Here is a 27,352-nt window from a genome sequence, read left to right on the forward strand (position 1 = left end):
TTTTTTTTTAAATGATGACAATTCTTCACATAATTGCCAAACTAGAGCAAAAGAAAACTTTCTCAATTTTTATGATGCTTTCATCAGATAACCAATATAAAGTATCTTTCAGAAGACTCTGTCTCCTCAGACTTCAGAGTTTGTTCTCGGGAAGTTAGAGATAAACAAAGATGGCCTTAATAAATCTCTCTAACATTATAAATACACAGTTTCTGGTTCTTTTTTTCCTTGGGGCAGTGGGCCAGGTATCATCAACAATTCTGATATTCTGGCCTTTTTCAAAAATGTCATTACATTAAGAACATTATGACTTAGCGAATTGTTGGAGAAAATTAGGATGCTTTTCAGTAGTTCTGCCATCATTAAAAATCAGCTGCGTTCTGCAGAAACTGATGCCACACACTTGATCAGGTTTTGAATTTGGACTGAAAAAAAAAAAAATCCCCCAAAGAAGGAGATGTTTGCTTTCTAAAGAGTGAAGGTCCAGGAAAGATATTTAAAACTGATTTTTGGCAGCTATTAATGAGTAAGCATGGCGTAATTGTGTCTGGGGCCAGGAATGTTTAGAGGGGGTTTTCGTTGGTTCTATTGTTGGGGGTTCTGAGGGAAGGAATTGAAGGTATTTGCTCTCCCTGAACTGCCATTACCCCTGCATTGGTCTGCTGTGGCTACCGTAACAAAGTACCGTAGACAGGTAGCTTATAAACAACAGAAATTTCTCACAGTTCTGGAGGATGGAAGTCCAGGATCAAGGTGACGGCAGGGTTGATCTTACCCGATGGCTCTCTCCTTGGCTTGTAGGTGCCGCCTTCTCCCTGTGTCTTTGTGTGTGTCTGTGTCCTCACCTCCTCGCCTTATAAAGACAACAATCAGGCTGGGCACAGTGGCTCACCCCTGTAATCTCAGCACTTTGGGAGGCCAAGGTGGGTGGATTACTTGAGGTCAGGAGTTCAAGACCAGCCTGGCCAACATGGCGAAACCCCATCTCTACTAAAAATACAAAAATTAGCCAGGTATGGTGGTACACGCTTGTAATCCCAGCTACTTGGGGAGGCTGAGGCAGGAGAATCGCTTGAACCTGAAAGGCAGAGATTGCAGTGAGCCAAGATCATGCCACTGCACTTCAGCCTGGGCGACAAGAGTGAAACTCCATCTCAAAAAAAAAAAAAAAAGAAGCGACAAGAGTGAAACTCCATCTCAAAAAAAAAAAAAAAAGAAAAGAAACAGTCATATTGGATTGAAACCCACCCTAATGACCTCATTTTAATATAATCATTTCTTTAAAGACTATCTCCAAATATGGTTGCATTCCAACCATATTTAAGATCTTTTCTCCAAATATGGTACTGTAGGAGTTAAGGCTTCAGCATATTAATTTGGTGAAGGGGGGGGGCAGAGTTCAGCCCCTAACAACCCTGATCCAAGGTCTTCACACCAAATCCACAAGCCCTTTATTTTGTAGTGATCAGAAGGGAAAGAGAGAAGACAGGAAGATATTCATGAGTTTTCCACAAGAACTGACCAGCTTCTGCAGCAAATGTTTTTGTTTTTCCCCTCCTTCAGTACAGAATAGCTAAAAAGTCCACTGGGAACCTTGAGAGCACTTTGCTTTCTTTCCCTCAAACAGAAGTGTGCCTCTGTCCCTCAGCATATCTCAGTTAGGAGACATATAAGGGATGGGAAAGAGCGAGTCAGTGGACTTGGCTGGTCAGAGGCTTTGTAACTGGCAGATACCTCAGAGATGACCAGCCACCTGTTATGCGCCCACAGTGTACCTGACTCTTTACCAAGCACAACGTGTTCTCTTGTTTACTCCGCATAACATCCCTGTGAAGCAGGTGCTGTTGTCAAGCCTAGCTTGCAGATGGGACAAGGGAATCCTGGACAAGTTTGGTAATTGGTATAAAGTCCCAGAGCGGAGTACACTGTGGAGCAAGGACTTGAACCCAAGAAGTCTCATTCTAGGACCTTTGCTCTTCATCTCTTCTTAACACCTTTCCCTAGTCTTATTGGTAGAGAAGAAACCTGTATGTAGACACTGACCGTATTTTTCTCAGCATCCCGTATTGAGAATCGTCTCAGGGCCTCCCCAGGGACCTATCTTCTAGCTCCAGCTCCACTAATCGTTGCAAGCTGGTCTTGACATAGTAAATTAACCTCTCTGAGCTTGTATTCCATATGTAAAATAGGAGAACTGGATTATGGCCATGTTTCTCAAACTTCTAGGCTTGGCCGGGCGTGGTGGTTCACGCCTGTAATCCCAGCACTTTGAGAGGTCATGGCCGGTGGCTCACCTGAGTCCAGGAGTTCGAGACCAGCCTGACCAATATAGAGAAACTCCCATCTCTACTAAAAATACAAAATTAGCTGGGTGTGGTGGTGCATGCCTGTAATTCCAGCTACTCAGGAGGCTGAGGCAGGAGAATCACTTGAACCCAGGAGGCAGAGGTTTTGGTGAGCCGAGATTGCGCCACTGCACTCCAGCCTGGACAACAGGAATGAAACTGCATCACAGAAAAAAAAGAAAAAATAACTTTTTTAGGCTAGATCTATATTAAGAAATACATTTTATTTGGTAACCCAGCACTCACACAAACACACACACACACACACACACACACACACACACTTCATAACCAAAACAAGTGTTTAATACCAAAATATCCATCCTTACTACATATGAATGCTGCTTTTTTCTAATCCACTTTCATGACTTTTAAATACTAATTGTGACCTATTCTATTGGATTTGTCAAAAGCTGAACTAGGTGACCCAGTTTAGACTCCTGGAATCCTAAAATCCTGTTAATCTATGTAGATGTCTGTTTGGAGCCTCTCTTATCTTAAATGCATATTTATTTGAAACAAATGAATGTCACATATTGCAGGGGACCACATCCTTTTTCCCGCTGGTATGAGTTAACTGCATCATGGAAATAATAATAATTACTTCTATTTATTGTGTACCTCCCATGTGCCAGGGATTTAAAATGCAGTATCTCCAGTAGCCTGTAGGTGAGATAGGTATTAGCTCTGACTTATAGATGAGGAAACTAAGGATCCCATTAAGTAATTTGCTTAAGGCCCTGTAGGCACCAAAGCTCAGATTTGAACCAAGGCCATTCTAATTCCAAAGCCCTTCCATTCAACCTTCTTTTCAGAGGAGCACACAGAAAGGGGTTTAGGAGGAGAGGTAAAAGCTACCACAGCTGCACATAATTTTTTTCCTAATTGTTTGCTATCCCTGGCAGAAGTGACTGTCTTCTGGGGTGTGAAGCCACCACTGTAGCAATGATTGAAGTCACCTAGGAAGCTTATCCAATCCCCTGCCCTCACCCAGGCCACCCCTGGACCAGTTAAATCAGAATTGCTAGGGGTGGAACCCAGGCCTCAGTGGTTTTTAAAGCCCCCAAAGTGGTTCTAATGTGTAGCCAAGGTTGGGAGCCATTGCTGTGAAATCTTAGGAATTAAAGAGCTGTAAGGAGCTTTTCTATTTTACCTCCTGCAAACAAGATTTAGTAAAATACTGCTTAAAGCTCTTTAGCTGCTTCCACAGAGCTGAAATATAGGACCTTTGCTGTTTCTTTGGTGAACACATAAAAATCTGATAAACAATGCTATCAGCTTTTCAAGGCCTAGAGAAATCAGAGAATGCTAAGGATGTAGGTGAGGAGATATTTGAAGCAGTGGTAGTATTCTGGGGAATCTGCCTCTGTGATACTTCATAACTCAGCTGATGTAATTGTGTTTTTTATTTTTTATTTTTATTTATTTACATATTTTTTTCAGACAGGGTCTCATTCTGGTGCCAGGCTGGAGTATAGTGGTGCAGTCATGGCTCACTACAGTCTCAAAATCCTGGTAATTCTAATTCTCCCAGGACTGGAGCTTCCAGAGTGCACACTACCACAGCCAGCTCATTTTTTAAAGTTTTTGTAGAAGTGGGATCTTTCTGTGTTGTCCGGGCTGGTCTCGAACTTCTGGCCATAAGTGATCCTCCCATCTCAGCCTCCCAAAATGGCGGAATTACAATTATGAGCCACCACACCCAGCCAGTTCATATAATTCTGAAAGTCATTTTTATATAAATGGAGAAGTCAGTTGTTGAATTAGCAGAATTGACTGTGATCTGTAATCGTAGGCCAAGTGGACTAGGGACAATGTAGAAAGCCAACGAAGACTAAAGTCACTATAAGTAAGCCATCACATTTTCTCAAAAAGAGCTGGACGCGGTGGCTCACGCCTATAATCCAACCACTTTGGGAGAACGAGGTGGGTGGATCATTTGAGGTCAGGAGTTCAAGAGCAGCCTGGCTAACATAGTGAAACCCCATCTCTACTAAAAATACAAAACATTAGCCGGGTGTTATGGTGGGCATCTGTAATTCCAGCTAGTCAGGAGGCTGAGGCAGGAGAATCGCTTGAACCTGGGAGGCGGAGGTTGCAGTGAGCCGAGATCTGACCACTGCACTCCAGCCTGAGACAGATTGAAACTCCGTCTCAAAAGAAAAAAAAAGGGAAGGGGTGCCTCAGTGAAAGAGTTCCACTTTTTCACATAGATAATGGAAACTATGGTGAAACCCAGAAGCCTCTCCCAAATCATTTTCCCACAGGAATAGGATGATGTCATTTTACTAACCTTCCAGTCTTACCCAACTTTATACTGGGGTTATTGCAATGTCTGTTTTCCAGTTGAAATATAAATGATCAACACACAATTTCACTGTGTTTCATGAAGGGTGTTCGAAATGGGGGCTGTGTCATACTGCTGGGTTTTTTCTACACCTCAAAACACAGCATTAATAATGTTAAAAATATCTGCAATTTTCATACTTCAGACAGTAAAAGCACAGCATTATCCTAACCTTGAACAAATGCGCGCTATTCTCAAAGACAATTGTTTCCTTTAGTCCCCTGGACAGATGGCACGTCCTGAATTCTGCTTCTTAGGCCAGCACGGGTGGAGGTGCTGTGCTTCTGCTCTGTCTGTAGTTAACAGCCCCCGATGTTTGTCTGCTTACAGAATGACGTGGCCACGCTTCTGAAACCCATATCGGAAAAGATTCAGGAAATCCAGACTTTCAGAGAGAGAAACCGGGGGAGTAACATGTTCAATCATCTTTCAGCCGTCAGCGAAAGCATCCCTGCCCTTGGATGGATAGCTGTGGTGAGTCCAGGTGGAATGTTGCCTCTTCACCTCATCACATGTTTGGAGTATTTAGGAGAACTCATAGCTTAGCTGCCTTCACGCTCCTTGCACTGAAGGAAGCTTCTTCCTAGGCTGAATCCACCCGCTTTCTCCTTCCCTGTTTCAAATTCAATGCCTTCTGTGCTGAGATACCGTAGAAAGTGTTGTCAACCTTTCAGAGCAACATTTGCCTCCCATTTTAAGTCCACGTCTCCATTGGTTTGCTGCTTCTTTAAGGCATTTTCTTTCTTATCCTATTTTTTTTTCCTTCTATGCTTGGGTGATGGTCCTGTTTTCTCAGTCCCCCAAACCCGGTCCTTATGTCAAGGAGATGAATGACGCTGCCACCTTTTACACTAACAGGGTCTTAAAGGACTACAAACACAGGTACGTACCTTCTTTTACTGACCAAATTTTCAGCTGATTACTTGTTAGACATTTGTCCCGAAAACACAATACAGTTAACAACTGATTCCTTTCCAAGGCACTACACTAATGTACTATAAATTTTAAAGGAAAATACTAATCTCTGCAGATAAAGTCAAGTGGAAAGCGGAATCAGTTATCTAGATAATATATGCGTTTTAGAAAGTCCGCCTCCGTTCTCTCGTAATGAATAAACTCTCCCCACTTGAATGCATGTCACTACCTTATATATTCCCACAGTAATCAGAGAGCTTGGTGATGGAGCAACCCTGTATGTTACAGAACTTTTACACTGATCAAAGTACAGTTGGTGGGTGAGCTAGAGAAGAGAGGAGGAATCAGGAAACAAAGCATAAATCAAAAACAGAAATGAGATGAAACAACAAACCAGAGCAGTGAGAAGGAAACCAGAGACTCAGTTAAGATGAAGTAGAACTGGGGTGGACACCGACATCTGAAAGACTAGCAGCCATTCAGAGTGCTGCTCAAAGTATAGATGAGTCCAAACCAAGGGGCTTTACCTTGTGAACCAACGTGAAAGGACCTTGCATTTGACAGCACAAGTAATAGATCCTAGAGTGACTTAAAACCAGAGTCAGAATAGAAAATAGGGCCAAACAGAGACATGGCAGAGCGGAAGAAATACCAGGAAAATGTGTCCTAAATATTTAAGGGATATCATGAGACTCCTCCTCCTCTGATAAGGTTGTGCCTTGTACTCTAAACAACTGGCTAAATGGGATGCAGCTGGTGCCTAGGAACTAAGGGAACGGATGAGGCAAATATAAGAGCAACAAGCTTCTACCTGCTTCTGGTCCTGGACTTGAAAGTGGATCTCCCTCAGAGCTCTTAGGTGGCAGCAACAGAAGTGACCATTGGTCAGCAAATGCAGAGGCACCTGGTGACATCTTATGTGTTGACCCAGATTGTTCAGGTGGAAGGAAGTTAAAGAACCTGCATTATTGGATTATTGCTTCAATTCTTTTTTTTTTTTTTCTTTTTTGAGACAGAGTCTCGCTGTGTCGCCAGGCTGGAGTGCAGTGGTGCAATCTTGGCTCGGTGCAACCTCTGCCTCCCAGGTTCAAGCGATTCCCCTGCCTGAGCCTCCTGAGTAGCTGGGACTATAGGCATGCACCACCACACCCAGCTAATTTTTGTAATTTTAGTAGAGATGGGGTTTCACCATGTTGGCCAGGATGCTCTCGATCTCTTGACCTCTGGATCTGCCTACCTCAGCCTCCCAAAGCGCTGGGATTACAGGCGTGAGCAGCTGTGCCCAGCCTCCATTCACCTCCTTATTCTATTAATGCAGATCAGAAAATTAGAACCAGAAGAAAAGGGTCTACAACAATATAAGACAAATTTTATATGGAATATAGAAAAATTGCATAAAATATGTAAATAAATACCTACTATACTTCTAGGCCATTTATCAATATTACATATTTAAAATTTTCACCACTCTTTTGTAGATTAATTTTTATTTTAAGAAATATTGAGTAGATACAAAAGAATATTTATAAAATATACATGAGGTGTAAAGAATTACAATACAAAAAATACCTAAACATCCATCCCTCAGGTTAAGAAATATGTAACAATATTTTTTTACTACGAAAAGCAGGCCAGGCGCGGTGGCTCAAGCCTGTAATCCCAGCATTTTGGGAGGCCGAGGCAGGTGGATCACTTGAGGTCAGGAGTTCATGACCAGTTTGGCCAACATGGTGAAAACCCATCTCTACTAAAAATACAAAAATTAACCAAGCATGGTGGCATGCACCTGTAATCCCAGCTAACTAAGGAGGCTGAGGCAGGAGAATGGCTTGAACCCGGGAGGGGGAGGTTGCAGTGAGTTGAGATTGTGCCACTGCACTGGAAATGGAAACGTATGTTCACCCAAAAGCTTGTACACAATATTCATTGCAGCATTGTTCATGATAGCCAATAGGTGGAAATAACCCAAATGTTCATCAGCTGATGAACAGATAAAAAAAATACGGCATATCCACACAATGGAATATTATTGGGCCATAAAAAAGGAAGGAAATATTAATACTTTCGCCATGTTGGCTAGGTTGGTCTCAAACTCCTGACCTCAGGTGATCTGCCCACCGTGGCCTGCCAAAGTGCTGGGATTACAGGCGTGAGCCTGGAATGGACTGTTTATTGATTTCTTGGTCCTGATATTTCCCAAATCCATGACAGCTTTTCTTGAACTCCATTAGTTTTCAGTAATTATAAGCAACAGAAAGCGGTGACATCAGATTCCATATCATAGTTTCCACTTTATAACTGTTACCCTATTTAGAGCTATCAACAACCTTAAACTTTAATTTTCCAAGGAAAAATAGTTACCGGCCTGTCTCCAGGGAGAGAGATTACTGTACCCTGACGTATTATCTAGGACCACCAAAATAATTTCTAGGCTACTTAATTCAGTCAGTGTATCAATGGTTATTTCATTCCAAAAGATGTGCTTTAATTTTTCATTTTTTTAATTCGGGCAGCAGCATAAATGAACCTTGAAAATACTGTGCTAAGTGAAAGAAGCCAAGCGCAAAGACCACATATTATATGATTACATTGATATGAAATTCCAGAGTACTCAAATCTATATAAACAGAAAGTAGATTAACAGTTGCCTAGAGCTGGGGAAGTTTAGGGAAAACTCAAACTTTTAAAAGTTTAAGCTTCTTTTTTTTTTAAGTTTTAAGTAATTACTCCCTTTGGAGGATGAATTGCTAATGGGTATGGGGTTTCTTTCGGGGGCAGTGAAATGTTCTAAAATTAATTGTGGTGGTGATTGCTCAGCTCTGCTGAGCTAAACTATTGAATTGCACACTCGAAATGGCTGAAGTGTATGGGATGTGAATTATATTTCAATAAAGCTGTTATATTAAAAAAAGAAAAGAAAAAGAAAAACAGCCATTGTGTTCCCCTCACAGAATTTAGTCATTCCATGTTGCTTTTAGGAAGAGGAGCCTTAGCAGACGGAACTCCTAATTCCAGGAGTTCAGTGCGCCTCTTTTCCTCTTAGGGGCTCTGCCCAACCGGAGAAAACTTTGGTTAAAACAGTTGTGCTCAGTTACAGACTTTTTGCATCAAGGAAGTTGTGCCCAGTGATATGCCTCCAAATGTTGCCATGTTGAATTCGAGATTTCAGAACTGTGCGACATGCATGAGAAAGGCATCAGAAATATGCAAGATGGCCTGTTCTTCTCACATAGAAATAACATTTCAGAAAAGAGCAAGTTTCAGTTGCGAAACCTGGTTATCATATGACAGCATGAACGTACACCCGAGTGACTTCTTTTGTTCAAGATATGCAGACATACACCTACACGTGCCAGCTCAGGACAGCTCAAGCGCATCCTGGGTTTTTGCCTTTTTACCTTTCACCCTTGAAGACTATTTTTATTAGTGTCTTAGTTCATCGGCACCTGTCCTCCTCCCAATCCCTCCTTGAGTATATGTTGGGGCTGTGGGTGTGAGGGGTTCCCGCCAGGTAGCAGCATAGTAAAAAACGTTGGGCTTTTGTACACGTTTTTGTTCACGAAGAGGGTTCAGTATTTGCCCCTCCATGTTAGCTCTAGCAATTAAGTAGAAAGTGTACTTCCAGTAGCACCAAAGACGACTCAGTTAAGCTCAGTAGACCACCTCAAGACTGTACAAGAAGCCAGAGAAATGCTGCCGGAGGTGCAAATGCCTTCATGTATGCCACTAGGAGTAGTCAAACCGAGTACTGATGAGAAAGACCTTTGGAGCTACTCTTAGCTTTTGGGTTTTGACTCTGAAGGTGAGACAAAGTGACAGTGACATTTTTCATAGATTTGACGAACATAATCAGTCCATCTAAAAATGAAGAACAAAACCACACTGATGTTTGTTCTCTTTGTGGAGTGGATAATTATGACTTCAGTTCCCAAGTTCACTCTTTTTAAATGGCATGCCTTGATACAATAGGATTTATGATGAATAGATAAATAAAATATGGTGTATCCACACAATGGAATATTATTGGGCCATAAAAAAATGAAATATTAATACTTTTGCCATGTTGGCCAGGCTGGTCTCGAACCCCTGACCTCAGGTGATCTGCCCGCCTCGGCCTCGCAAAGTGCTGGGATTACAAAGTGCTTGGATTTCCAAGTTCACTCTTTCTAAATGACGTGCCTTGATACAATAAGCTGGTGGTGCTTAGGGCTTTTCAAGCAAAACAAAATACAATATGTCTAGAGGTAAGTAATTATTGATGAGAGCTTTTTAATAATGGAGATTTCTGTTCATGATTATCTTCAGATTAATGGCCCAGGAACATAATTAAATTTTTTCTTAACTCAAATGTCATCATTTTCACATTTACCTAGTCTTCTTTAAAGTGAGAACGAATATAATTATGGGTGAAAATTGCCAAAAGGAAATGCAACTATTTTTGCCTATCTGTAAGTTTAATATTTCTAACAATTCTTTCAATCTTGTATGTTAATCCTGTTATAAAAGGTAAGTATTTTACTAGCCCTTGGTTCATCAAAATCAAGATAAAAATATAGGTGATGCCCTGCCTGGTTCATATTGTCGTTCAAAGTATCAAACTAAGGGAATTTAAATGTCCCTTTCGAAGTAAGGGGTGTTACCTGTTTGTAAGAGATCAATTTTCTTAACTATACCGACTTCTTTGTCAGTCATAATGACTAAAATTCTCCAATTTGGTTACATTTTAACCAAATGATTCAACAGAATTATTAGAAAATGAACCCAGTGACTTTTTTTTCTTTTTAATACCATTCTCATTCCTGGGAGCATATTGTCTCTCATTTGCATCAAGAGCAGTGTGGAAAGAAACAGTCTCACCTCTCTGCCTCCCTCACATGAGGGCTGACAAGGACAGTGTGAGGACACCCTACTCAAGTCAGCTTAGTTCTGTCGGGTTCCTCTCTGTGTTGCCTCTGCTCCATACCTGGACTCGGGGCACCCGGCCACCTGCTGCCTCCCCTCAGGAGAGTGCTGGGCCGGCTTCCTCCCAGGGCTCCCTTCTGAAGCCCTTCATGGTGCTTGGGCTGTGAGGACAATTGCTCTGGGCTCCAGGGCCCTAGTCACTAGATAACCATGTGAACCCCACAATCGTTTTACAATTGTCTTTTCGACCCTAACTTCGCTTTCTTCCATTCTCTTTTTTAACAAAGTGATTTGCGCCATGTGGATTGGGTGAAGTCATATTTGAACATTTGGAGTGAGCTTCAAGCATATATCAAGGAACACCACACCACCGGCCTCACATGGAGCAAAACAGTAAGTACCAGGCCCTCCTCTGCCTATGTAAAAAAAGGCCATAACAATCTATACACCCTTTGGCCCAGTGATCTCACGCTTTAACATTGCCTCAAGGAAAACCTAAGATGAAATGTCCATGTAGAGGGTGGGGCGCGGGTGGCTCATGCCTGTAATCCCAGTACTTTGGGAGGCTGAGGTGGGTGGATCACCTGAGATCAGCCTGGCCAACATGGCAAAACACTGTCTCTACTAAAAATACAAAAAGTAGCTGGCTGTGGTGGTGGGCACCTATAATCCCAGCTACTCAGGAGGCTGGGCCAGGAGAATCACTTGAACCCCAGAGGCGGAGGTTGTAGTGAGCCGAGATTGTGCCACTGCACTTCAGCCTGGGCAACAGAGCAAGACTCCCTCTAAAAATAAATAAATAAATAAATAGTTATAAAATATCACTGTTACATTTGTATAAAATAAATATGATCCACAGAGCACATCAGGCATCATGGATTGCCATGACAGCTGTTATTTATTGAGCACCTAATATGCCAGGGGAAAATTCTGTTCAAATGGTAAAAGCAAAGTATCTACTTCACTTCATTAATGGAAGAGTGGAGTGATAAAGTTTTGATCAGATATTAAAAATGACTAGAAAATCTTTTGACAAGCTTTAAGACATATGCCTAGAAATAGGTTTCCTGATATTTTTATCTTCTTCCGAGATTTGGGAAGCAGTTAAAAAATATATTATAAAAATTATATCTTTGAATTTTAAAATTAAATTTATTTTAAATTATTAAAAACTACTTAAAGATTCCAAAGCATAGTCCATAGCATAAATCAAACTAATTTCTCCTCACTACTATGGCCTGTCTACATTCCAGCAAAACGAAGGATAAACGGTGATAGCCAGAGTCGCAGCATTCTTGAAGAGAAGAGAAAAGGGCTACTAGAATCAGCTGATTGAATGGTCTTTGGGAGGAAAAAATAAAACAACATCATTTCGTTTGCCCGCTGATCACAACTCTATGAGTATTTATAAAATGATAAAGATCATGAAAGCAAAAAGAAAGATGTGGTGTTGATATTCATGGACACCACAGTATTAGAGAGATTTTTAATTTAATTTTTTTTGGGGGGGCAGGGTTTCACTGTCACTCAGGCTGGAGTGCAATGGCACAATTATGGCTCACTGGAGCCTTGACCTCTTGGACTCTAACGATCCTCCTGCCTCAGTCTCCCAAGCAGCTGGGACCACAGCCATTCACCACCACATCTGGCTAAATTTTGTATTTTTTGTAGAGACAGAGTTTTGCCATATTACTCAGGCTGGTCTCAAGCTCCTCAGCTCAAGGAATTGGTCTGCCCGGGCCTCCCAAAGTGCTGGGATTACAAGCATGAGCCACCACATCCGGCCCAGAGGCTTTAAAAAACCCATTCCAGCCGGGTGCGGTGGCTCACACCTGTAATCTCAGCACTTTGGGAGGCTGAGGCTGGTGGATCACCTGAGGTCAGGAGTTTGAGACCAGCCTGACCAACATGGAGAAACCCTGTCTCTACTAAAAATACAAAATTAGCTGGGCATGGTGGCACATGCCTGTAATCCCAGCTACTGGGGAGGCTGAGGCAGGAGAATCACTTGAACTCAGGAGGTGGAGGTTGCAGTGAGCCGAGATCACACCACTGCACTCCAACCTGGGCAATAAGAGTGAAACTCCATCTCAAAAAAAACAATTCCATCTTAAAGGACACAGTCCATTGAACAAAACTCCTATTTGCAGCACGAAAAGTTTATGACGACTTAACGTCTCAAGTACTTTCAGTAATTGTTGATTTTTTTTTCTATTTTCAAATCGGATTTCGAGATTTGCACTCTGTGGGGGTTTCAGTGACTGACAGCCTGTTATTTGAGACCTGCACCGTCCAAGGGCACATGGCCCTACAAAATCACCCTTCCCTGAGTTAACAGTTGGAGCTGAGAGTCTCTGATCCCATCTCCTAACCTCGGCCTCCAGACCGCAGCTGTGACTGGCAGCTGCTGCCCTGTTCAGTTGTCAGGGTGCAGCGCCAAACTTTGAGCCCAGTGACTGGAAGAGAGACTATGTGTGTGTGCAAGTGCGCCAGGGTGGATGGGGTGAGCTGGGTGGGAGGAAGCAGCTGTGGAGTAATCCGTCTGGAATTTCTTCTTGCATTTACCGTGGTAGGTGGAATCTTGTCATTTCTATGAGCTTTTTTTTCAACATGAAGGCAGCTGTCAACTAGAAAGACCCCACACCAGAAACTGCTTGCTGTTTTTTAGTTAGTTTCATCCTTAGGACCCAACCTCTTTTTCATGAGAGTTAGTGTGCTTTCTTAGTGCTAAGTTTCACATGCACTTTATTGAATAAATGGGTCTTTTGGCACAAGCCCAATAGCAACACTGTTACTCAGCATCCCTCGCACTGGTCAGATCTGTAATATTCATTGGGAGTTCCTTCAAATCAGATAACTAAAGCCGAAGACTAAGGCCTAGTCTTTACACTTATAATTACTGAAATAATTGATTTTTTTCCTACAAAACTGTTCATTTCTATGAATCTGTAATTGAAGATTATTATTCTGTTCTGAAAAAGGTCTGTTCAGAAAATTCTGCTCAGAAAAAGGTCATGAAAAGAACTCTCTGAGTAGGATAAATATGATTATTTTATTAACTTTCAGATGTTAACTTGTTGACGTATTTCTGTCCTTTCCTGTATTTCTGAATTACTTTAGCTTTGGGAACAAATAGAATATAATTATGTGTAGAGTAGAATAAAACTGTGCATAAATGAATGTATATATGTTCTTATGTAGTAGTGATAGTTCTGTTTTTTTTGTTATTGTTTTTGGGGTTTTGTTTTGTTGTTGTTTTTTGTTTTTGTTTTTGTTTTGATACAGGATTTTGCTCCGATGCCCAGGCTGGAGCACAGTGGCATGACTGCGGCTCACTACAGCCTTGACCTCTGGGCTCAAGCAATCCTCCTGCCTCAGCCTCCTAAGTAGCTGAGACCACAGGCGTGCACCAACATGGCCAGCTCGTTTTTATATTTTTTTTGCAGAAATGTGGTTTCACCATGTTGCCCAGGCTGGTCTCAAGCTCCTGAGCTCAAGTGATCCACCTGCCTTGGCTTCCCTAAGCGCTAGGATGATAAGTATGAACCACTGCACCCAGCCAATGTAATTCTTAATAACACGGGTTTAAAAAATCCATCCTATACACTATCATTCATCCTACCCTCTCCTGAACCTTCAGGAAAATGCAAGTAGTTGAGGGTGGTTACAATTACAGACAAGGGAGCGTTTCATTTTTCCTGGAGCAAAACACTTTATGATCACTTCTTTTCCTCCAAGTAGGTATTTCCTTTTTTCTATTCTTGGTGTAGAGGCCAAATGTCTGCTAACAAAGCCAAAGTTTAATAACTTACTTTTGATCAAATTAAAACTCAGCCAGAGGGTGCCCTGACTCATTATAAATAATGTAGACTCTGTGGCATGTCATTAAATATGAACATGTATGCCTTGTACATTTTCAAGTCTTCAGGCGTCTCTGGCCTCCTCGTGCTATTTACAAGAGAAAACTGTTCTTAAGCTTTTATATCTAAATTTTCATTTAGAACTTGTACCAAACCCAGACCTTAGGGCTATTAATCAAAGGGAACGGGCAGAGTCCCAGATGATGTGTTGGTTGTCCAGTGACAAAGCTCACTCTTCTCCTGGACAGATCTTCCCGGGAGTGGTTCTGGCCAGTGTACCTGACCATAGCTGCTTCGTTCTACTTAATTAAGTTTGTGCTTCTAGGTCCCTTTTGGGGCTCTGGGTAGCCAGTTACTCTCATTCTCCTATGGAAGGGTTCCACGTTGCTCAGCAGGGGCTAGAAGTGTCATCAACTGACAAAGGAGCCTCAACTGCACAGACAGATAATAAAGTTAGGTTGGAAGTGAGCTCTGTGAGTTCAGCCTGACAGAGACCACATAATTAAACCAACATGGCTTAAACTAGGACCAAGTTCTGGGCAAGGGGCTGAGAACACAAAGAGGGATAGATGGCGTTGTGGACACAATTCCTGTCCACAGAAACTAACATTCCAGCTGAAGAAGATAAGCAACACACCATGATAGAATAGGGGGAGCCTCATGCTGGGGGCACGCACAAGGCACGACGCTTGCGTGGACCAGGACAACGTGGAAGGTATGGCCCATCCTGTAGTGCGGCGTGGTTCTGGGGCCAACAGCAACCTGGGCACTTGTTAGAAATCTCAGTCCCCTTGGCTGGGCGCAGTGGCTCACACCTGTAATCCCAGCACTTTGGAAGGGTGAGGCGAGTGGATCACCTAAGGTCAGGAGTGCGAGACTAGCATGGTCCACATGGCAAAACCCCATCTCTACGAAAAATGCAAAAATCAGCTGGGCGTGCTGGCACAGAACTGTACTCCCAGCTACTTAGGAGGCCGAGGCGAATCCCAGTTCACCCTGGGATCAGTAGCAGTGACTGGAACCCTAATACTGGGATAGCAGTGACTTGAAAACAGATAGGGTTCAAACACATTTGCTAAATCCACTGTATTCATTTGTCATCACAATGAAATTTTTAAAGTATTAGTCTGTTAACTATAGATCGTGACTGTTTTTCAAAAGCTACATTAAAAAAAAATTTTTTTTGACAGAATCTGGCTCTGTCACCCAGCCTGGAGTGCAATGGCATGATCTCAGCTCACTGCAACCTGTACCTCCCAGGTTCAAGCAATTCTTCTGCCTCAGCCTCAAGAACAGCTGGGATTACAGACACCCGCCACCACACCCAGCTATTTTTTGTATTTTTAGTAGAGACAGGGTTTCACTATGTTGGCCAGGCTGGTCTCGAACTCCTGACCTCAGGTGATCCAACCTCCTCGGCCTCCCAAAGTGCTGGGATTACAGGTGCGAGCCACCGTGCCCAGCCAAAATGGGTATTTTCTTCTGTCCAGTGATAGGAATGGAATGGAGAATGCATTTTATTGCAGGAGCAGCCATCGGCCACCCACACCTCCTCTGCTCCTGTCCCTTGACACCATCTGCCTTTCATTCTCAGTTGTTGTAAACTCAGGAGACATAAGCTAATATTAGCTTAAGCAAAATGATTTTCTTAAAAAGGAAAATGGGGGAAGCTGCAGATTATCTCCTAAAGGTAAAACAAACTTTTCATAAAATAGAGCACGAAGGCAAGCCCTGGCCGCAGTTTATTGGTCCAGTCTGCACTCTTGATGCAAACTGAGCATCCCTAAATAAACAAAATATAGTATAGAGCCAAAGGTAAATAATCTTTCTAACAGCTATGATTTTGCCTTAACCCTCACCTCTGCTACCTATTAAGTATGGATAATTTGAGAAAGTACAGACATTTCTGCATGTTCCTGAAACCTGAAAGAAAAAAGCCTGAATTCAGTGGTAGTTCTGACTTAGGCCCTTCTGGCCAACTGAAGTAGCTGTCCAGCTAATTCAAGCCACATGTCCCTCCTGGTCTTTATATAACTGTTGGCCCTCTACAGTTTGTTTCTTTGATGGGTATACTCTGCTATCTTTAACTCTGGAAAGTTTTCCCATGGAAAATTTAATTTTATCTTTCCTTTTTTATAAGAAATTGTATTCTCAAGCTGGCAGACAAGAAGAAAAGACAATCTGGAAATTCCAGATTTGATCTAAATACCAGCAAAGCCAAACTAATAATTACAGCTACATATCAAGGCAATGTATGCAGAATATCTGGATCAGTTGAGCATAGTAGATTATGTTCATTATATTCTTTTTCTTTCTTTTTGAGACACAGTTTTGCTCTGTTGCCCAGGCTGGAGTGCAGTGGCATGATCGCAGCTCACTGCAATCTCGCCTCCCAGGATCAAGCGATTCTTGCGCCTCAGCCTTCTGAGTAGCTGGGACTACAGGCATGTGCCATCATGCCCAACTAATTTTTATATATTTTGTAGAGATGGAGTTTTCACCATGTTGGCATGTTAGCCGGGCTGGTCTCGAACTCCTGACCTCAAGTGATCCACCTGCCTCAGCCTCCCAAAGTGCTGGGATTGCAGGCATGAGCCACCGTGCCCGGCAGTGTGTTCATTATATTCTTCTGGACTCTACTTAGAGGGCTTGGTCTGCTTTTATAAAAAATTTTTACTTTGGGCATGTAGAACAGAAATCACCACCTATGTTTTTTGAAGGGCCACATCTGGGTATACAGGTGGTACCCAACTTAAGATGGTTTGAGTACCCATACAGGCATTCTGTTTTTGACGTCAGTACGGTATTTAATAAATTACCTGAGGTATTCAACACTTTATTGTAAAACAGGCTTGATGTTAGATGGTTTTGCCCAACCGTGGACTCATGTAAGCGTTCTGAGCACATTTATTTAGGCTAGGCTAAACCATGAGGTTCAGTAGATTAGGGGTATTAAATGCATGTTTGACTGTTAACAGTATTTTTAACTTGTAATAGGTTTATGGGACGAAACCCCATAATAAGTCAAGGAATATCTACATAAGAGGAAAAACAAACATAAAAACACTAAGTTACTGGTTTTCATGTACTAATATAGACAGCACATGTTATTCCCAGGCCGTTTTCTGATTTTAAGCTGTCGTTACTTCTCCAAAGCAACTTTGCTTTCTGTTCTGTCTTCTTTTCATCTACTGCCAAAGCTCAGATCTTTCCAGGTCACCAAAGGAATGGCATATAGGGACCACAGGAGGGTGGGAGGAGTGAAGAATCGTGAAACCATCAGAAATCATCAACGAAACCATGAGATCTGAGTTTTTATGACCTTTCCCCTTGGTCTTTCTATCTTGAGACAAGGGTGTTTGGAGCTTTGCTTCTAAAGAAAACGGATCAAAATGGGCTCCACAATTCCTTCATATTTGTGGGACCATCTTTTTATTTCGACTGTATTTAAGTCCTGTTAGTACTTTTATGGAAATCTGAAATTCCAGTAGTGTTCTGTTTCCCCAAATTGACTTTTTAAAAACTATTAATAAATATACGTCTAAAATATTATACAGCACTTCACTGTGGTATTATTAACAATTCTGTGTTCTTGGAAAGGCCCCCAGAAACTTTGTTTTCATGAACAGAAGAAGTCTGAAAATTCTAAGAAGTGGAGCCAGGTGCAGTGGCTCACACCTCTAATCCCAGCACTTGGGAGGCTTACTTGAGCCCAGGAGTCTGAAAACAGCCTGGGCAATGTGGTGAGACCCCATCTCTACCAAAAAAAAAAAATTAATTCTAATAAGGGATAAAAATAAGAGAATAGAGACAAATGTCATAAATTTAATTCAGTTCCACTCACATTATACAGGATGACCATCTTTTCTTTTATGTGCAGCCTTTGTACTTGACTATAGTTGTCTTCTAATAAAAGTGTGCTATAAATATGAATGTAAAAATTGCAAGTTCTTATGGAAATTAACAAAATTGGAAATGTATCAATTTCACTAAGTTATTGATCAACATACATTTGCATAAACTAGAAAGAAATTAGCTTTGACATTGAAAATATAAACACACCCTACAACATGAATTTGCAAAGCATATTTCACTCCCAGAAAGGCTGTCTGATTTATGTGTATTGGGCCAGTTCTAAAACTGGTAGTTCTTCCTCCTAATCACTCCCTCCTATTATGGTATATGAGAGGTTTATCATCCTCATGTTTTGTGTTCCATATGACACAGGGCCATTTGGGATTCTTTGTCCTTGGAAAAATTAATAAACAGTATTTTATTAAAATGTTCAGTTGTCACTTGGGGAGGCCGAGGTGGGAGGCTCTCTGAAGCCCAGGAGTTCAAGACCAGCTTGGGGAACATAGTGAGACTCTTGTCTCTTAAAAAAGAAGAAAAAAAAAGTTCAGTTGTAAAGCATTGTTCGTCTCTATAGTTGTAGCATGAAGACGTAAGTGTATTGTGATTGAAATGGCTTTGTGGTTTTGAAACTGCTTTTATTTTTTGAGACAGGGTCACTGTCTCCCAGCTGGAGTGCAGTGGTGCCATCCGAGCTCACTGCAGCTCAGTCTCCTGGGCTCAAGCAATCCACCCACCTCAGCCTCCCAGCTCCCGGGTAGCTGAGACCACCGTCCCGTAACAACCACACCCAGCTAATTATTTTACTTTTAATAGTGACAAGGTCTCACTACCCAGGCTGATCTCTGACTCCTGAGCTCAAGTGACCCTCTCAACTCAGCGTCTCAAAGTGGTTGAATTACAGCCATGAGCTACTGCACTGGGCCTGAACTGCTTTTAAAGTATATCATGGGACACCTATACCTTGTCACTGCTACCTAGAGATCATTAATGGTAAGCCGGGTGGTGGATGGTTCAGAGATGGGCGGCTAAAGAGAATCAAACCGAGAAACAGAAGGGAGTGTATGTTTGTGTCCATGAAAGAGAGTGGGAGGAGGGGCTGGTCAAGGAAGGGTGAGGGAGAGGAAACACCCGTAAACAGTGCCACAGCATGTCAGCTGTTTCATTTTGTGGGTTATGTGCAATCTCCACAAATACCTAAAGACAGGTGGCTCACAGCATTACTACCACTAAGCTAGTTCTGTGGAAGGAACATCTTAACAAAAGCTGTTCTACAAGCAACAATCCACCTGTTCCAAGAGACTGTCAGGTGATACTTTGACTTTTTTGGTGTCTGCTTCTTAAAAACGGGTAAGAACACTAATAGGTTGCCTGACTTGTTCTTAATTTTTTTTATTTTTTGAGACAGAGTTTTGCTCTTGTTGCCCAGCCTGGAGCGCAATGGCGTGATCTTGGCTCACCACAACCTCTGTCTCCCAGGTTCAGGCAATTCTCTCGACTCAGCCTCCTGAGTAGCTGGGATTACAGGCACGCCCCACCACGCCCAGCTAATTTTGTATTTTCAGTAGAGATGTGGTTTCACCACGTTGGTCAGACTGGTCACAACCTCAGGTGATCCACCCGCCTCCGCCTCCCAAAGTGCTGGGATTATGGGTATGAGCCTCCACGCCCAGCCTCCTCTCTGTTTCTTTCTTGGGACATCTAAAGACAGTGTCAGGTTGTGATTCCGCTTGTGGCCAGGTACATAGGAGAATGTAGAAAGCTTCGGTGTCATGTTCTGTAATCTCCCACAGAACGAGAAGAGGAGGCAAAGATAAGTGACCCCGCGAGGGGCAGCTCACGGAGACCCAGTGAAGGGGACATCTGATCAGTTTGATTTTGAGTCCACTGTACAGTAAAGCCCCTGAATGCTGATTGAAAGTAACCTTGGAAACAAGAGCCTGGTGTTGTGCTCTCGCTGGGGCTGATATGGGAATGAGCCAGGACATACAAAGGATTAGTCCAAGGCAGAGTTTCAACGGGTCCTGAGTTCCCTTATTTTTTGGCTTTTATTTTCAAGTTGTGTAGCATTAAATCCTTTGTCTCATGTTCCTGGGCCAGCCATCTGAATGTGTCAAAGTTCCAAAAAGTTGAATATCTGGCTTTTTCATTTCAGTGTCCTTTAATGGCTCTTGGAGAGAAAGTCTCTGAATTCCAAGAGCCAGGCAACCATCTAAATCATTCTAAGATTCAGAAGCCAACATTGCCCCCGCTTTCCACAAAATAGGACTGTAAAGGTGCAGTGTTTCAGATGTTGAGGGAGGGGGCTGTCCCTTCACTGGCTGAATGGGTTATGATCTGCTTATGAGTAAAAGGAATACTTCGTGGTTCTCAGCGTCTGAGGACCAGAATACTGTTTGATGCGCAAAGCTTATATTACCCTGTCTTTCTGATTCAGAGCAAATTCTCAAATCTTTTCTCAATAACATAGAAAATATTTCAAATACTGGGGAGAAAAATGGTCAGTCTCAGGAACTGTGAAATCGTTTTCTACTTGACCCAAGAGTCCTATTGGAATTAGGCTGCTCTTCCTTAGAAACAAAAACCATTGCAAATTAAATCTTCAGGAGATGAGCTCTCCAGCTTGCAGGATTTCTAAGATGTGTATTCTGAATAAGAGAATAATATTTTATTTTCAGGGTAATTCTACACTTAATAGGAATTATTATATAAGTACTTTGAAAATAGCATTTGTTTTGTTTTGTTTTGTTTTGCTTTGCTTTGCTTTGCTTTGACACAGGGTCTCACTTCCAGGCTGGAGTGCAATGGCATGATCTCGGTTCACTGCAACCTCCACCTCCCAGGCTTAAGTGATCCTCCTACCTCAGCCTCCCCAGTAGCTGGGACTCCAGGCATGCATCACCATGCCCGGCTAATTTTTTGTATTTTTTTGTGGAGACAGAGTCCCACTTTGTTTTCCAGGCTGGTTTCAAACTCCTGGACCCAAGCAATCCACCCTCCTCAGCCTCCCGAAGTGCTGTGATTACAGGTGTGAGCCACCACGCCTGAGCCAGCATACTTTGTTTTGTTTTAACGGAAAACCACTACAGGTTAAGAATTCCTGATTTTGATACTGCATAATACTAAGTTGTTTGTGACAATAAGCATATTCTGTCTTCATTAATATTTGGCACTTAACGTAATATTTTACCTTTCGTATTTGATATTGAAAATTTATAAGCCTAAGCCACATTTCCATCACTCCCAATTTGTTAAGCTTCCTCACTATTCAATTTGTTTATAATTCCTTATTATAGGTATACAGTTCTACTTGAGGATTTAAAAGTAAAACAGGGCTGGGTGCAGGGGCTTAAGCCTGTAATCCCAACACTTTGGGAGTCTGAGGCAAGTGGATAATTAGAAGTCAGGAGTTCAAGACCAGCCTGGCCAACATGGCGAAACCCTTCTCTACTAAAGATACAAAAATGAGCTGGGCATGGTGGCGCATGTCTGTAATCCAAGTTACTTGAGAGGCTGATGCAGGAGAATCACCTGAACCTGGGAGGCAGAGGTTGTAGGGAGCTGAGATCATGCCACTGCACCCCAGCCTGGATGACAGAGTGAGATGCCATCTAAAAAATAAATAAATAAAAGTAAAACAGTACATAGGCCAAGTTTGTGGAATATGTGTGTTTCTATCCTACCAGTTTTAAGTTCTGTGAAAATGTAATATTTATGGTGTCCTTTCCCTAAATATTAAAACTGTCACTTCAGGAGGCCAGGGCAGGAGGATCACTTGAGGCTAGGAGTTCTAGACCAGCCTGGACAACATAGTGAGACCTCATCTCTACAAAAAAAAAAATTAAAAATTAGGCAGGCAAGGTGGTGTGCACCTATAGTCCCAGGTATTCAGAAGGTTGAGGCAGGAAAATCACTTGAACTCAGGAGTTTCAGACTGCAGTGAGCTGTGTTCACGCCACTGCACACAGTCTGGGCAATAGAGTGAGACCCTGTCTCCTTAAAAAAACAAAACTGAACTAAAGCAAGTCTCCCTCTTGTCTGTCACCTCTTACTGCCATTTGAATTTGTTAGGCTTTCATACTGAAAACAAAGGTTGTACTTTATGTAGCAGTGAAAATAAGAATAAGCATAGCTTTTGGATCAGGAAGAATCTAATTTTCAGTTGGTTCACTAATAACCAACATTCAGTGAAAAGTCGTATGGGTCCTGCACCCCCCTGTTGGAAATAGATGTTCAGTGCCACAAAGAAAAATTAGCACTGAGACAAAGGATTTTTCAGCAATGCAGTTTTCACTTCCTGGACTGCAGGAAGGGTACCCTCACTAGCCATCTTGCCACGAGAGTACAATGAATAAAGGAAAACAGACACATTTATCCCTTATGCATTTGGGGTCATCCTTACTGCTGTGTCTGATCTCTGTTGGCTGGAGTCAGACCTCACAATCTAAACGAAAACCCGATTGGCCAACAACTTAAAACTTTTCTAAACAGGTAAAAGCAATGGAGAGCTGGAACATGCCAGTGAGCACGTCCAGCACAGATATCTTGGTTAAAGTACAAGGACATAGAGTGTGCTACATGCCTGTAAGCATGGCATATTTAACAGCTACATAGGATAGGGCTTCACAAAGTTATTAGCACACTTATTCTTTAACAAGAAAGAAACTTTAAAAAGGAACTTTTCAACTTCCCACACCTCATTACCTTCAGATTTGAGAAGCATCCATGTCCATATGGTCCTTGTTTGGGGATCAGTTTGAGGCAGGCGTATCTGGAAAATCAGGTTCAGAGAGTTTCTGTATCTCTCCCTTTCACTGCTCAGAAAAGTTCAGAAACATCCAATAACCACCGAATATTTTTAGCCTCCCCCATGCCCCATTGGTGGTTACAGTTTCTGGTGTCTCAAAAGAGCTAATCCTTTGATCAATTGGACCACTTTTTTCTTGTGATTCTAAATTGGCCAAGGCCCAGTGTCATTTTGATCCTGAGCCTTGCACCTGGACTTGAGAGTATGGCTCGTTGGCCTCTGACTTGGAAGCAGGGCTCATGGCCACACAGATGCTACTGACAGACAGGACCACATAGCTGAGTCATGTTCCTCGTTCCCAGGCTGGAGGTGCCTTGGTTCAGATCCTCCTAAACAGACCCACAGTGCCCAGGTGTGCCCCCTGGGAGCCTTTGCTGCATCTTCAACCCCTCATTGGCAGCAGGTTTTGACTCATTTGGGCAAAATCCCAGCAAGGGCACAGTCTCAATGCAACACTCTGTCTTCTGTCTTCTCAGGGTCCTGTAGCATCCACGGCATCAGCGTTTTCTGTCTTCTCCGCTGGGCCTGGCCTTCCTCCACCCCCTCCTCCTCCGCCTCCTCCAGGGCCACCTCCACTTTTTGAGAATGAAGGCAAAAAAGAGGAATCCTCTCCTTCACGCTCAGCTTTATTTGCCCAGCTTAACCAGGGAGAAGCAATTACGAAAGGTGAGAAAACAAGACCTTGAAGCTGCCTTCCTTTCCCTCTGGCTCCCAGACACAAAGAGTGGCCAGAGCTCCAGTGACAGATGTATCACTCCATTGCTGTCCCCAGCATGCAGGGAGAGCAGGGCTGGTGCTGGGAAGACAGGAGCCTGCCATGTTCTTTATGTCCATGCAGATGGGCTCAGGGGGCCACTGTGCAGACCAGAAGGAAGACCCCGGAGACGCTGGGTTCTAAATGGACCACTGTGCTGCATCCTTGCTTTACCCCTCGGTGCTTCCACATCATCGTCTGCAACCCAGGCATCAAGATCAAGTGAAATAAAAACGGCAGGCTAGGTGTGGTGGCTTACGCCTATAATCACAGCACTTTGGGAGGCCAAGGCGGGAAGATTGCTTGAGCTCAGGAGTTCAAGTATAGCCTGGGCAACATAGTGAGACCTATCTTTACCAAAAATTAACAGAAATTAGCTTGGCGTTGTGGCAGACACATGTAGTTCTAGCTACTAAGGAATCTGAGGTGGGAGGATCACAGGAGGTAGAGACTGCAGTGAGCTGAGATTGCACCACTGCACTCCAACCTGGGTGACAGAGTGAGAAGTTGTTTATAAATAAATAAATTAATTAAAATGACAAACATTAGCTCCTCTGTCCTGAAGCAGTGTACAGGCTTATCAAAGAATTGTATCCCCTCTATACTGGGCTAGGAGCTAAGAATCCCAAATTCTAAATTTTTCTCTGGCTCCAACTGGCTCTGCTATGCCCTGTGAAACTCATTTACAAAGTAAATAAGTGGATTCATAAAGTCAGTTCCATATTCTGATATCTACTCATTGGAATGCCCTAACCTTTTAGGCTGTGTCGAGAATGATTTAGCCATAAGAGAAGAAGTAAGACATGTGATCCTTTTTCGTGAGGTGGTTTGATCTTTGCAGAGTTCTTATGTGTCATTTTATCTCCCAACAGAAGAGGTTTAAAATAAAAATACTTGGTGGGGTGCCGTGGCTCATGCCTGTAATCCCAGCACTTTGGGAGGCCGAGGCAGGCAGGTCACTTGAGGTCGGGAGTTTAAGGCCCAGCCTGGCCAACATGGTAAAACCCTGTCTCTACTGAAAATAACAAAAATTAGCCAGGTGTGGTGGTGCTCGCCTATAATCCCGGCTACTCGGAAGGCTGAGGCAGGAGAATTGCTTGAACCCGGGAGGCAGAGGTTGCAGTGAGCCGAGATTGTGCCACTGCACTCCAGCCTGGGTGACAGAGCGAGACTCTGTCAAAAAAAAAAAAAAAAAAAAAAACTTACAGTGCTACTATCAACTCTAAACTTATACAGGACTCAGAGCCTGCATCCTAACTTGGAGAAAGCACTAGTCTGTTTTGAAAGTGGCATTACTGAAAGTTCTTGTGCTCTTTATATACACCATGTTGATTTACCAAGTTAGAGACATTTCCCTTTGCATAAAATAAATATGTCCGTGTGTGTTACCCTCCTAGGGCTCCGCCATGTCACAGATGACCAGAAGACATACAAGAATCCCAGCCTGCGGGCTCAAGGAGGGCAAACGCGATCTCCCACCAAAAGCCACACTCCAAGTCCCACGTCTCCTAAATCCCATCCTTCTCAAAAACATGCTTCTGTGTTCGAGTTGGAAGGAAAGAAATGGAGAGTGGTAAGTGAAGTGCTTTAACCTGTATTCCTGACACGCACCAGTGAGAGGACCAGCAGCCAAACCATTTACCAAGATCCGAAGGATTTCTTTTAATTTTTTATTGATATATAACATTTGTACATATTTACGGGGTATCTGTGGTATTTTGTTACATGTGTAGAATATGTAATGATCAGCCGGGCTGGCGTGGTGGCTCATACCTGTAATCCCAGCACTTTGAGAGGCCAAGGTGGGCGGATCACCTGAGGTCAGGAGTTCAAGACTAGCTTAGCCAACATGGTGAAAACCCATCTCAACTAAAAATACAAAAATTAGCTGGGTGTGGTGGCACGCACCTGTAGTCGCAGCTACTTCAGAGGCTGAGGCTGGAGAATCACTGGAACCCAGGAGATGCAGGCTGCAGTGAGCTGAGATCACACCACCTCACTCCAGCCTGGGTGACCAGAGTGAAACTCTGCCTCAAAAAAAAAAAAGAACGTTTAATGATCAAGTCAGGGTATTTGGGGGGTCCATTACCTTGAGTATTTATCATTTCTATGTGACGGAAACATTTCAAGGCCTCTCTTCTAGCTATTTTGAAATATATAATACAGTGTTGTTAACTATAGTTACCTACTCTGCTATTGAAAGGTTAGACTTTACTCCTTCAGACTGTTTGTACCCATTAACCCCGTAAGTGAAGTGACAGAGGAGAAAACCACAGGTAGAGTAGAAACCAGGGTATTTCTGAATGCTTCCATGAACTTTATTTTCATGAATTCTCATGCATTCTTTTCTTCAACTTTTTAAATTATTTTGTAAGTGACTGTAAAATACACGTAACATAAAATGAACTGTTCACCGTGTTTAAGTGTCCAGTTCAGTGGCATTCATGGTTGTGCTGCCCATCACCACCACCCAGCACAGAACTCTTTTCATCTTGCAGCACCGAAACTCTGTACCCTTAAATAGCTCCCTATTTCTACCCCCGCACCCTCCCAGCCCCTGGCAATTGCCATTTTACCTTCTGTCTCTATGAATTTAGCTATTCTTTCTGTAAGCTTTTAATCAGGCAGCAAGACAGACCATTAATATATGACGACTGGGCACGGTGGCTCACACCTGTAATCCCAGCCCTTTGGGAGGCTGAGGCCAGTGGATCATGAGGTCAGGAGATCGAGACCATGTTCGCCAACATGGTAAAACCTCGTCTCTACTAAAAATAAAAAAATTAGCTCGTGGCACATGCCTGTAATCCCAGCTACTTGGGAGGTTGAGGCAGCAGAATCGCTTGAACCTGGGAGTCGGAGGTTGCAGTAAGCCCAGATCCCGCCATTGCACTCCAGCCTGGTGACAGAGCGAGACTCTGTCTCAAAAAAAAATAAAGAAAATTAAATATACACACACATATATATATATATATATATATATATGGAACTGAAAAGTCTGTGCCCTACTTTGATGTGCTGCGAGATGTTTCATTCAGTCTCACAGGTAGAGGGATTGATACCACTGTACCCTACTGCTGCCACCCGCCACTGTCCGGGCTAAGTGTGTGAGCAGGACATAGGCACTTCAAATGGGAGGGAGAGCTGGTGTCTCCTGCTGATCTGGAGGGCTTCCCTAAAGATGAAGGACAAAAGTCCATGGAGAGTTATCATCGCCTTGAAAACACGTGGGGCTTAGACCATTGCTGTGACCCTTCATCAGCCCTGTGTGCCCAACTCCTGTTTGACACAGCAGGTTTTGCTTGCAGCATCAAGTCCAGACTTGGCATCAAGGTCTCAACAAAAAGCTCTCACATCCCTGCTGCAGCCTCCCACCTGCTAGGGTGCCTGAGACCTGATGTTTACAAAGAGATACTGACCTGCTTCCAAGAAGTGGTTTCATTTTTCCCATCGTAACAATGACAGAGGAAGGAGATGGTTCTGAAAGAATATATTGTAAAGCCATATTTCAGGCTGAGCTCATAGTAATTTCAGAGTGCAGTGGATTCCGTTTGTATATCCTTATGTTTC

The 27,352-nt window shown here is 42.9% G+C and overlaps 1 protein-coding gene across 2 annotated transcripts in view; it reads left to right on the forward strand.

The window, feature by feature from the left end:
- CAP2 (cyclase associated actin cytoskeleton regulatory protein 2) overlaps positions 1-27,352 on the forward strand; it is a 142,150-nt gene that overhangs the window by 103,866 nt on the left and 10,932 nt on the right. For both annotated transcript variants that reach the window (XM_017521626.2, XM_017521627.2), the window contains exons 5-9: positions 5,023-5,166; positions 5,489-5,574; positions 10,797-10,902; positions 23,505-23,694; positions 25,180-25,355. In XM_017521626.2, coding sequence (XP_017377115.1) covers positions 5,023-5,166; positions 5,489-5,574; positions 10,797-10,902; positions 23,505-23,694; positions 25,180-25,355 — 702 coding nt within the window. The remainder of the gene's footprint in view (positions 1-5,022; positions 5,167-5,488; positions 5,575-10,796; positions 10,903-23,504; positions 23,695-25,179; positions 25,356-27,352) is intronic.

Source organism: Cebus imitator, unplaced genomic scaffold (genome assembly GCF_001604975.1).
Source record: "Cebus imitator isolate Cc_AM_T3 unplaced genomic scaffold, Cebus_imitator-1.0 Scaffold21, whole genome shotgun sequence".
NCBI lineage: Eukaryota > Metazoa > Chordata > Mammalia > Primates > Cebidae > Cebus > Cebus imitator.